General features: G+C 39.5%; 1 protein-coding gene across 1 annotated transcript in view; it reads left to right on the forward strand.

Annotated features, from left to right (window-relative positions):
* The window catches only part of LOC122803970 (acrosin-like), a 165,979-nt gene extending 156,731 nt beyond the window's left edge, over positions 1 to 9,248 (forward strand). The window contains exon 5 of the mRNA XM_044073648.1: positions 9,216 to 9,248. Within this exon, the coding sequence (XP_043929583.1) occupies positions 9,216 to 9,248 (33 nt within the window). The remainder of the gene's footprint in view (positions 1 to 9,215) is intronic.
* The last annotated feature ends 3,707 nt before the right edge of the window (positions 9,249 to 12,955 follow it).

Consider the following 12,955-nt stretch of genomic DNA (forward strand, 5'->3'; position numbering starts at 1 on the left):
TGCAATACTGCTTTCCTACTGGGTAATGTGGCCTCACCTGCTGTAATACTGCTCTTCTACTGGGTAATGTAGCCTCACCTGCTGTAATACTGCTTTCCTACTGGGTAATGTGGCCTCACCTGCTGAAATACTGCTCTTCTACTGGGTAATGTAGCCTCACCTGCTGTAATACTGCTTTCTTACTGGGTAATGTAGCCTCACCTGCTCTAATACTGCTTTCCTACTGGGTAATGTAGCCTCACCTGCTGTAATACTGTTCTTCTACTGGGTAATGTAGCCTCACCTGTTGTAATACTGCTTTCCTACTGGGTAATGTGGCCTCACCTGCTGTAATACTGCTCTTCTACTGGGTAATGTAGCCTCACCTGCTGTAATACTGCTCTTCTACTGGGTAATGTAGCCTCACCTGCTGTAATACTGCTTTCCTACTGGGTAATGTGGCCTCACCTGCTGTAATACTGCTCTTCTACTGGGTAATGTAGCCTCACCTGCTGTAATACTGCTTTCCTACTGGGTAATGTGGCCTCACCTGCTGTAATACTGCTCTTCTACTGGGTAATGTAGCCTTACCTGCTGTAATACTACTTTTCTACTGGGTAATGTAGCCTCACCTGCTCTAATACTGCTTTCCTACTGGGTAATGTAGTCTCAACTGCTGTAATACTGTTCTTCTACTGGGTAATGTAGCCTCACCTGCTGTAATACTGCTCTTTTACTGGGTAATGTAACCTCACCTGCTGTAATACTGCTTTTCTACTGGGTAATGTAGCCTCACCTGCTGTAATACTGCTCTTCTACTGGGTAATGTAGCCTCACCTGCTGTAACACTGCTCTTCTACTGGGTAATGTAGCCTCACCTGCTGTAATACTGCTTTTCTACCTGGTAATGTAGCCTTACCTGCTGTAATACTGCACTTCTATTTGGTAATGTAGCCTCACCTGCTGTAATACTGCTCTTCTGCTGGGTAATGTAGCCTCACCTGCTGTAATACTGCTCTTCTACTGGGTAATGTAGCCTCACCTGCTGTAATACTGCTCTTCTACTGGGTAATGTAGCCTCACCTGCTGTAATACTGCTTTTCTACTGGGTAATGTAGTCTCACCTGCTGTAATACTGCTTTTCTACTGGTTAATGTAGCCTCACCTGCTGTAATACTGCTCTTCTACTGGGTAATGTAGCCTCACCTGCTGTAATACTGCTTTCCTACTGGGTAATGTAGCCTCACCTGCTGTAATACTGCTCTTCTACTGGGTAATGTAGCCTCGCCTGCTGTAATACTGCTCTTCTACTGGGTAATGTAGCCTCACCTGCTGTAATACTGCTCTTCTACTGGGTAATGTATCCTCACCTGCTGTAATACTGCTCTTCTACTGGGTAATGTAGCCTCACCTGCTGTAATACTGCTCTTCTACTGGGTAATGTAGCCTCACCTGCTGTAATACTGCTTTTCTACCTGGTAATGTGGCCTTACCTGCTGCAATACTGCTCTTCTATTTGGTAATGTAGCCTCACCTGCTGTAATACTGCTCTTCTACTGGGTAATGTAGCCTTACCTGCTGTAATACTGCTCTTCTACTGGGTAATGTAGCCTCACCTGCTGTAATACTGCTTTTCTACTGGGTAATGTAGCCTCACCTGCTGTAATACTGCTCTTCTACTGGGTAATGTAGCCTCACTTGCTGTAATACTGCTCTTCTACTGGGTAATGTAGCCTCACCTGCTGTAATACTGCTTTTCTACTGGGTAATGTAGTCTCACCTGCTGTAATACTGCTTTTCTACTGGTTAATGTAGCCTCACCTACTGTAATACTGCTTTTCTACTGGGTAATGTAGCCTCACCTGTTGTAATACTGCTCTTCTACTGGGTAATGTAGCCTCACCTGCTGTAATACTACTTTCCTATTGGGTAATGTAGCCTTACCTGCTGTAATACTGCTTTACTACTGGGTAATGTAGCCTCACCTGTTGTAATACTGCTCTTCAACTGGCTAATGTAGCCTCACCTGCTGTAATACTACTTTCCTACTGGGTAATGTAGCCTCACCTGTTGTAATACTGCTCTTCAACTGGGTAATGTAGCCTCACCTGCTGTAATACTACTTTCCTACTGGGTAATGTAGCCTCACCTGCTGTAATACTGCTTTACTACTGGGTAATGTAGCCTCACCTGCTGTAATACTGCTTTTCTACCTGGTAATGTGGCCTTACCTGCTGTAATACTGCTCTTCTATTTGATAATGTAGCCTCACCTGCTGTAATACTGCTCTTCTACTGGGTAATGTAGCCTTACCTGCTGTAATACTGCTCTTCTACTGGGTAATGTAGCCTCACCTGCTGTAATACTGCTTTTCTACTGGGTAATGTAGCCTCACCTGCTGTAATACTGCTTTTCTACTGGGTAATGTAGCCTTACCTGCTGTAATACTGCTCTTCTACTGGGTAATGTAGCCTCACCTGCTGTAATACTGCTTTTCTACTGGGTAATGTAGCCTTACCTGCTGTAATACTGCTCTTCTACTGGGTAATGTAGCCTCACCTGCTGTAATACTGCTTTACTACTGGGTAATGTAGCCTCACCTGTTGTAATACTGCTCTTCTACTGGGTAATGTAGCCTCACCTGTTGTAATACTGCTCTTCTACTGGGTAATGTAGCCTCACCTGCTGTAATACTACTTTCCTATTGGGTAATGTAGCCTCACCTGCTGTAATACTGCTTTACTACTGGGTAATGTAGCCTCACCTGTTGTAATACTGCTCTTCAACTGGGTAATGTAGCCTCACCTGCTGTAATACTACTTTCCTACTGGGTAATGTAGCCTCACCTGTTGTAATACTGCTCTTCAACTGGGTAATGTAGCCTCACCTGCTGTAATACTACTTTCCTACTGGGTAATGTAGCCTCACCTGCTGTAATACTGCTTTCCTACTGGGTAATGTAGCCTCACCTGCTGTAATACTGCTCTTCTACTGGGTAATATAGCCTCACCTGCGGTAATACTGCTCTTCTACTGGGTACTGTAGCCTCACCTGCTGTAATACTGCTTTTCTACTGGGTAATGTAGCCTCACCTGCTGTAATACTGCTCTTCTACTGGGTAATGTAGCCTCACCTGCTGTAATACTACTCTTCTACTCGGTAATGTAGCCCCACCTGCTGTAATACTGCTCTTTTACTGGGTAATGTAGCCTCACCTGCTGTAATCCTGTTCTTCTACTGGGTAATGTAGCCTCACCTGCTGTAATACTGCTCTTCTACTGGGTAATGTAGCCTCACCTGCTGTAATACTACTTTTCTACTGGATAATGTAGCCTCATCTGCTGTAATACTGCTTTCATACTGGGTAATGTAGCCTCACCTGCTGTAATACTGCTTTCCTACTGGGTAATGTAGCCTCACCTGCTGCAATACTGCTTTTCTACTGGGTAATGTAGCCTCACCTGCTGTAATACTGCTTTCCTAATGGGTAATGTAGCCTCACCTGCTGTAATACTGCTTTTCTACTGGGTAATGTAGCCTCACCTGCTGTAATACTGCTCTTCTACTGGGTAATGTAGCCTCACCTGCTGTAATACTGCTCTTCTACTGGGTAATGTAGTCTCACCTGCTGTAATACTGCTCTTCTACTGGGTAATGTAGCCTCATCTGCTGTAATACTGCTTTTCTACTGGGTAATGTAGCCTCACCTGCTGTAATACTGCTCTTCTACTGGGTAATGTAGCCTCACCTGCTGTAATACTGCTCTTCTACTGGGTAATGTAGTCTCACCTGCTGTAATACTGCTCTTCTACTAGGTAATGTAGCTTCACCTGCTGTAATACTGCTTTTCTACTGGGTTATGTAGCCTCACCTGCTGTAATACTACTTTCCTACTGGGTAATGTAGCCTCACCTGCTGTAATACTGCTTTTCTACTGGGTAATGTAGCCTCACCTGCTGTATTACTGCTTTCCTACTGGGTAATGTAGCCTCACCTGCTGTAATACTGCTCTTCTACTTGGTAATGCAGCCTCACCTGCTGTAATACTGCTGTTCTACTGGGTAATGTAAACTCACCTGCTGTAATACTGCTTTCCTACTGGGTAATGTAGTCTCACCTGCTGTAATACTGCTTTCCTACTGGGTAATGTAGCCTCACCTGCTGTAATACTGCTTTTCTACTGGGTAATGTAGCCTCACCTGCTGTAATACTGCTCTTCTACTGGGTAATGTAGCCTCACCTGCTGTAATACTGCTTTCCTACTGGGTAATGTAGTCTCAACTGCTGTAATACAGCTCTTCTACTGGGTAATGTAGCCTCACCTGCTGTAATACTGCTCTTCTACTAGGTAATGTAGCCTCACCTGCTGTAATACTGCTCTTCTACTGGGTAATGTAGCCTCACCTGCTGTAATACTGCTTTCCTACTGGGTAATGTAGCCTCACCTGCTGTAATACTGCTCTTCTACTGGGTAATGTAGCCTCACCTGCTGTAATACTGCTGTTCTACTGGGTAATGTAGCCTTACCTGCTGTAATACTGCTGTTCTACTGGGTAATGTAGTCTCACCTGCTGTAATACTGCTTTCCTACTGGGTAATGTAGTCTCACCTGCTGTAATACTCCTTTCCTACTGGGTAATTTAGCCTCACCTGCTGTAATACTGCTTTTCTACTGGGTATTGTAGCCACACCTGCTCTAATACTGCTTTCCTACTGGGTAATGTAGTCTCAACTGCTGTAATACTGCTCTTCTACTGGGTAATGTAGCCTCACCTGCTGTAATACTGCTTTTCTACTGGGTACTGTAGCAGCAAACTTTTGGGAAGAGGAAGCGATCGTGTCATCTACAATAATACAAGGTGTATCTCTAGAAAGTGATGCTTTTTGCTTCAACTTATTACAGACCACTTATCTTTCCACTTCTGAGGGATCACCAGAATGATCATGATTGACTGATTTTACTAATTCCTCGCCATTACTAGCACATGATGTTGCAGCTCTTCTCTTACATTTTTGAGAGCACTTGCACTTACAAGCCCAGTATTTACAGTGTTTTGTTCTTTTATCTACGTGGTATATGAAGCCATCTATAACAAGTATGTCTTTTCCTCTCTGCAAGTTTTCAGTTTTGTAGATATTGCCTATTATTCCAGGTAAGCTATTCGTCACATCCATCATATTGTTTACAGGTATGGTGTACGAATGTGCTCAAATCTAGTCTGGCTTTCTACTATTATCAATGTAGTAGTTACTAACTGTAGTAATCGTTAAAATGTAATTTGGAAAATTGGATTTTCGGATTCCTGTGTTTTCAGTGATTTGGTCTGGGTTAGCTGAGTTTTGGTATAGGGTAAATTTGGCCATTGAAGGTAGACCTCTATATATATATATATATATATATATATATATATATATACATATATATGGGTCTAGGACATTTCACTGAATGCACATTTTACTGAAAGTCAAATTAGTGTGCACTTTTCACTGAAAGTTCAATTCACTGAAAACTCAATTCACTGAAACACATTTCACTGAAAGTTACATATGGCCTTTTCCCCACTGTAGTGCAACCCTGGAGTTAGTATATATAGTAAGAGGGTGTGTGGGGGTGTAGCCCCCACATATTTTAAATATTTTGAACTATATACATGGATACTTGCAATTCCAATATATTACTCTTTTCCGAACATAATATATACTTAAAATATGTGGGGGACTATGCTCCCCACACCCCCTCTTACTATATATACTAACTCCAGGGTCACACTACAGTGGGGAAAATGCCATATATAACTTTCAGTGAAATGTGTATATATATATATATATATATATATATATATATATATATACGTAGCCTGTGGAGTTTCTTACCTCAACTTTTTCTTACTAAAAATTAGACACCAAACACCTTTGTAACCAATATGCAAATATCCTGAAACTAAAAATCTAGTTGAGACATATCTATAAAGTGTTAGGTTTAGGGACCAGGCTAGTATAAGATGGAAATGTCTTGTTTAGGGTTAGGGTTAGTGCTAGGGTCTAGGCTTGAGTTACACTTATGGCTACAGTAATAGTTAGGATTAGCACACATAAGTAAGGGTACTGTGAGGTTAGAACTTACTTTTTATAATGGGCAAAGTAGACAAACAGAAGGGTTGGATTCAGTAAAAAAATGCACTTCAGCACAAAAGGTCCTGGTGGAGGCTAAGTGCAAACAGAAGTGGTCAACATTAATTAAAAGCAATCACTGAGTCTCAGGACAAGGTATATACTCTCACCTTTATCCAAAATCCTAGAAATGTGCATACCTATTCAATTGCTATAACATCTCTCTGACAATAACCTCCTTGCTTCCATCCAGCATGACTTTGACCCCAGTCACAGCAGCACTGCAGCCTTGCTCACTTACCAGTACTGTGAACAAAGCTCCGGATGCTGGTCTATCAACTACAGTCTTTCTATTAGACCTATCTAAAGCTTTTGACACAGTATCACACCCAAAACTATTACAACTCAAAACACTAAATTGCTCCCAGCATACTCTAAATTGGTTTTCCAGCTACCTAAACCATAGAACACAATCTGTCAGATGGCAAAATATTGCAATCCAAATATCTGGTCAGTAATACAGAATTACCCCAAGGGACCTCTTCAATGTTTTCATTAATAATCTCCATATACACTATCCCAACAAAGCAGACTTGTCCAATCTGCTGATGATTCTACTATCATCTCCTCTTCCAACTTCTCAGATCTCCTAAAGATAACACAAAATGCCTTTTCATCTACTGAAGCTTGGCTTAACAAAGTGCAACTTCTACTGAATCCCAAAAAAATAAGCTCTTGCTCTTCTCAACAAAAACACCAACTCATGAGTTTTAGATATATTTGCAAAACAATACTGAAATTGAATTAGTGAAGACAGCGAAACTACTAGGCATTATGAGTGATGACAAACTCTCTTCGAGCATCATATACATAATACAATAAAAAAACTCACTTTAAACTCTGCAAACTTTATACACACAAGATAAAACTGGCAAACAGTCTGCTACTCCCTTCCCTCCTCTATGGAAGCCCCATCTTCACCAACCTCCACACATCACTCATGAATAAATTACAATCTTACTACTACAAATAGCAAAGGTTGCCTCTAGAATGCCAAAGCATACACACACCACTGTCTGGCCATTAAAGAATTGAACTGGTTTGAATTCCCCCCTTGCCTAACCTACACCTTCATTTCAGGCTATTCTACAACCATATACCCCACCCAGAAATCTTTGGTCTACTAATAAACAACTCTTAAGCATATCCAAACCCAGCAAACTAGTAGGACAGTGTCTTTATTCCTATACCATTGCCAAACTATGGAATGCTCTGTCTTCCTCAATCACTCAACTGGACTCCATAAAAATACTTAAAACTGCACCAAAATGCCACTACCTTAACAATCATACCTGTTCATGTGTACAAAGGTCTAAGCCACCATAAATAAAGTTAACCATCTAATTTTTTTTTTCTTATTTGCTACTAATTTACATCTTGCTAACCTCTTAAAAAATTCTTACTAGCCCTTCAATATCAGTTTAAAAACTCTAATTTTACTTCACCTTTCTAACTTCTCTTAATTGTAACTCTAGAACTGCGTAATTTTAGATCAAATTAATGTCCTCCTTGAATTTACCTAGTTTTCTGAATGATTTTGTTCAATTTATTGCATGTTAACTCATTACATCCAAGTGACGCCTCCAGGTGCACCTGCAGTTAACACCTACTGACGCCTGTAGGTGTCAAATATTGCTAGTTCATATTTGCATCAATAATTCCAAAACCATGCTATGTACAAGTTTTAAAAATTTTCATCTTAAAGCTTGCACAATGGCAAACTGAACTGCATTAATATTTGATATCTGTCTAGTGCAGGTAAATAGATACTGTTGTTTTTATCATATTAATTTATATACATATAATTTTCACATTTTTCTAAATATCTCAGCAGCCAAGTAACACAGGCAGAACTCCTTAGCCTCATATGAAAGCTCTCAGCTAGATGAATAAAATGCTGCTGACAGTATGTGTGAGTAGTTTCTGAGATATTGTAAGTTGTTTACAAAATATTGTTGTACAAAAAAAGTTGTTTACAAATGTAACAGCTACTGTGTTTACTGTGACTTATAAAATTTAGTTTAAGATCCAGAACCTGAAGAATACTACCACTATAAAAATAGTTTGTGCTGGAGAGTTTGCCATTTATACTACTTTCATAACACCTATGGTTTCAGAGATATGAACTTTTGATTGAAATCTGAGGACATAATTTGATTCTGTCAAAAGGCTTAGGCTCTGCCCATTGGAAGTTACAGACAGACTTTCTGAGCTCTGTTGAAGTAAATGAGTTAAGTTAATGTTAAATGTACTAAAATTCAATACTTTTTTCTCTGTACTATATGAATTTTTACATTTTTGTATTAATATTTTGTATCTTTTCTTGGAGCTTTTCTCATCAGGTCTCCACTGAAAATGGGTTTCTGACCCAGTAGACTTTCCCAGTCAACAAATGTCAATAAATAAATAATAAATATGTGCATGGTATTGTATTTGGTAACTAAGCATGATTCAAAAACATGCAAGTAATGCTGATCCACAGGTCTGGCCTCACCATGAAAAAAGTAACATTGTAGCAATATCTCTGTTTTAGTGCTAGGCAAAATGAATTTCACTTTTTGCAAATACCTCTCAGTTTTAGTGACGGAATTATTTGTTGCCTATTTTCAAAAGTTACAGTTATCTGACTATTTTGACCAGGTGTGTAGTGATTACAGCTTAGAGCCAGTAGTGATTATTCTGGAGGTAGAAGGGAAATTATTGCGTTTCTGGAAAGCCAACACTATTGGTTAGAGCCTTAGATGTTTTATGATTGGTTCTTTCACTTTCTTTGTTTGCATTATAGTGTACAGAGTTGCAAGTCATGGCTGTCTTTAATCTAAGAATGTAAAAAGCCACTCTCCTCTGCATGTTTTAAGAATTAAAAAAGAATAGTGTTTTTGACTCCGTTTTTTAGCCCTGAGCAGGAAAGTACATTTATTCAACTGCTTAAAAAGTGTTATTTTGTCATTTTATTGTGATTTTCTGTTTGTTCTGAATTCTGAGATACTGCTTTGTGTGGATTATTGTTATGTGATATATCTTGCTGTGTTTTTCTTTCTTTTTTTTTTTTTTTTTTTTGACAGTTTTCAAAAGTTACAGCTAACAGCCAGTTTTGATCAAGTGCGTGTGTCATCTTAAAGCTAGTAGTGGTTATTCTGGTGGTCAGAGCATAATTACTGCTGCATCTGGAAATCCAGCACTAGTCATTAGAGTCTCAGCTGCTTTATCATTGCTTCTTTCACTTTCATTGCTTGCTTTATAGTGAATGCAGCTGCTCTTAGCACAGTGGGTTTGGAATATGCACTCCATAGATACAGGCTGATACAGAGAGGTATGACAAAGTACGTGTAGCCTCACACTGCACTGCCAGCACACTATGACTTCATAAGTAGCTTCTATTGCCTCATAGCTGTGCCACATCGCTAAAGTTAGTACCTAACTGCTCTATATAGCTCTGACCCTACAGTTACTTAAAGTCCTATGCTGTATTTTTCACAGTCACATATTAACTTCATTAAGTTACTTACCAAAAAGACCTATATTAGCTAACTCAATCTGCCTTATATCCAACCACTATTTCAATAATTATAAAAGAAATGTTTTTTTAAAAAAAATATATATAATTAAAAAAGTTTAATATCTGGGCAATGGGGCTTGCTTTTGTGACTGTTAACTTCGTTTAGATGTGCTGGACTTATTTGGGTAATACCGTTAGTCAAAAAAAGGGACAGAAAGCTGTTAAACACTTCATAAGCTCAAGACATAACTGATGTATTTAAATGGTTCACTTACTTGTTTTTCAGCTTCCTGCCAAAGTCACGAGCTGAAAAGTCTCTTCTCTTCTCCCTGAGATGAAATTTAGCAGTTTTAATCCATGTAGAAATTTGAAAGTACTGTGTGAACTTGCAAGTGTTTAAAATTGAAAGTAAACTGCTCAAACATGATGTACGCACTTGGGTGAAAGGTCAAACATGAGCCAGTTGAAACTATTAGCTTCTTAAAGTGATACGCACTCTATTTACATAAGAAGGTAATGTGTTAATTAGATGCAGCAGCAGTAAATGTTTATAAACAAAATGGAACAGTAGTTAAGTATAGCAGTGAAGCAACCAGGCAGCAGTCGAACCATAAAACAACTTTTATTATAGCAAAATGGTAAGCACTTTCACTAATAGCTTCTTCAGACCAACAAGAGACCCGCATTAAAAACTCCATTTAAATATAAACATTCAACCAATCAGATCTTGAAAGCAATTAGTATAAGCATTTTCTTAAAGTCAAAGCTTCTAACTCCATATAAAAATACTCTAACATAAAAACCTATGTAAAATATGTATATAATGAAGCTATAAACACACACACACACACACACACATATATATATATATATATATATATATATATATATATATATATATATGTATGTATTTCTTTAAAATTTATTTATATATATGTATATACTTATAAAGAAAATGCATTAATAAATGGCTATTCTTCTAGATTTTAGGGTAGGTCTCAGGGATGTTTTTTCATTGAGACCAAGAACCTTAGCAGCTCTAAGTCTTAAAATCCAGTTCACCTCTTTGCTTTCTGTGAAATTCCTAACATCCCCTTCTCTTAAGATAGGAACATTCACATCTATAACCATAAATTTAAAAGTATGTGAATCACCATGAGAAGTCACGTGTTTAGAAAGTGCACTAATATCAGATTGTGTTCTAATACTATGGAGATGCTCATGAATTCTATCTTTAAGGGGTCTGCCCATTTACCTACATAAAATGAACAACACAGGTCACAAACTGCTAAATAAACCACAGGTGATGTTTGACATGTAGCTGTCACATTAAACCTAAATTCCTGATCTGTATCTGGGTGTATAAACTGTCCATTTGAGTTGATATAGGAGCAAAAATTACAACTACCACATGCATGTGTAAAGGCATTCATGGATAACAAATGCTCACTTCTTTTCCTAGGGTAGCATAACAATCTTTTCAGATTTCGTTGGTTCTTAAATCTGAACTTGGGTACATCACCCACTATTTCCTTAATCATGGGGTCAGCTGTCAAGACATCCCAATTTTTCTTTAAAATATCCGATATTACTTTATTGTCACTAGTGTAGAACATATGGATTTTTATTTCAGTATTTTCACTACTTACTTTAGTTCCAACATCTATATTTGATATATCAACATAATAGGGATGTGTTCTACTTTCCCTTAGTTCAGTTATATCTACCAGTTCCTTTCGAAGTTCATTTTCTGTATAACCCCTATTCTTAAATGTCTCTTTCAAGTCAAATAATTCAGAGTGGAAGCCCTCTTCTGAGGCATTCAACCTTGAAACCCTCGTGCCTTGCCCTCTTATAACATTTTTGAATATATACTGGGGATGCATACTTTGTCTATAAAGCAAAGTATTCCTATAACAACTTTTTCTATAGACACCAGTATTAACCAGCTCATTGCTTAAACATTCAGCATAGACATCCAGGTAAACAATCTTATTAAGTGAATCTGCCATTGTAAATTTAAGATATTCAGTGATTCCATTTAGCTTTTGAAGGAAATATTCTAGCTCCCCTTGGTCACCTGTCCATATCAAAAAGAGGTTGTAGTATGTCGAGGGATCAGTTGCTAGTGTCCTCTCCAGCTCAACTGGTGAACCTGGGAATATTGAGGCAATGTTACAATTGCCTCATGTACACAGACAATTCTCTCCTTCTCCCACAAAACACAAATACATGCGAGAGATGCAACTATACGGCCAAACTGGAGGCTGAGCTCTCTCAACATAGGACTGGCAAGACCAGACAGGAGGAGAAGGTAACCACACACAATACATACCCAGTCACACATGGTACCATCACAACTTCAAATCATACACATACTCACACAAAGACATACTCGGAGGCTCTGATCAAAAATTTACCAAAACAGCAGAGGCCACCAAAGCAGACACCCAAACAACTACCACCTCACGACCCAACACATGCAACACATAGACCACACAGTCAGAGTGTCAAACAGTCACAGCCCTTAAGGCCAAACAAAATGCCAGACACACTTGTCATTGGTGATTCCATAGTCAGACACACTGACGTCCGCTCACCAGACTGAGTAAGGAGAAGGTCACAGTAAGCTGCCTGTCGGGCGCTAGAATCCACCACATAACGCAAGCACTCAGGTCTCTCAACAGCAGGTACAAGTACGACTCAGTCATTGTCCACGCTGGTGTCAACGACCTGAGACGTACCTCCTTGGACTACATGAAAAGGGACATCGAGGAGCTCTCTGATTATGTAGCCCAGGCAGGTATGACCCTGACCTTGAGCAGTATCCTACCTTCACCTAGAATGATGCCACAATACAGTGATAAGATGATCAGCTTTAATAATTGGCTTAAATTCTGGTGTCACTCAAAGGGGATCCAATGTCTGTCTGCCTGGGATGACATGCTGGACAAGCCACGCTGCTTCGCAAGGGACGGCTTGCACCTGTCACCCCTGGGCTTCCGGATATTGGCAAAGGCTCTTGCCACCCCATAGTGCCTTTTTAGGCAAGGCTCAAATTCTAAACCTACCACCCTAGAACACCAAAAAGGAAAAAACTAAGGGTAATGCTGCTCAATGCCAGAAGTCTCAATCTCAAGATGCATGCACTCGAGGCCCTTCTCAATATGGAGAACATCGATGTCTGTGCTATGACAGAAACCTGGTTCAAGGCTCCTGAGAGCACCCCAGCACTAACAGGTTTCACCTCATATCATGCCCGCCCCAAAATCTGGACAACACCAAGAAAGGAGGGGGGGGTGTCCA

Source organism: Protopterus annectens, chromosome 6.part0 (genome assembly GCF_019279795.1).
Source record: "Protopterus annectens isolate FY-2018-M chromosome 6.part0, PAN1.0, whole genome shotgun sequence".
Taxonomy (NCBI): Eukaryota; Metazoa; Chordata; order Ceratodontiformes; family Protopteridae; genus Protopterus; species Protopterus annectens.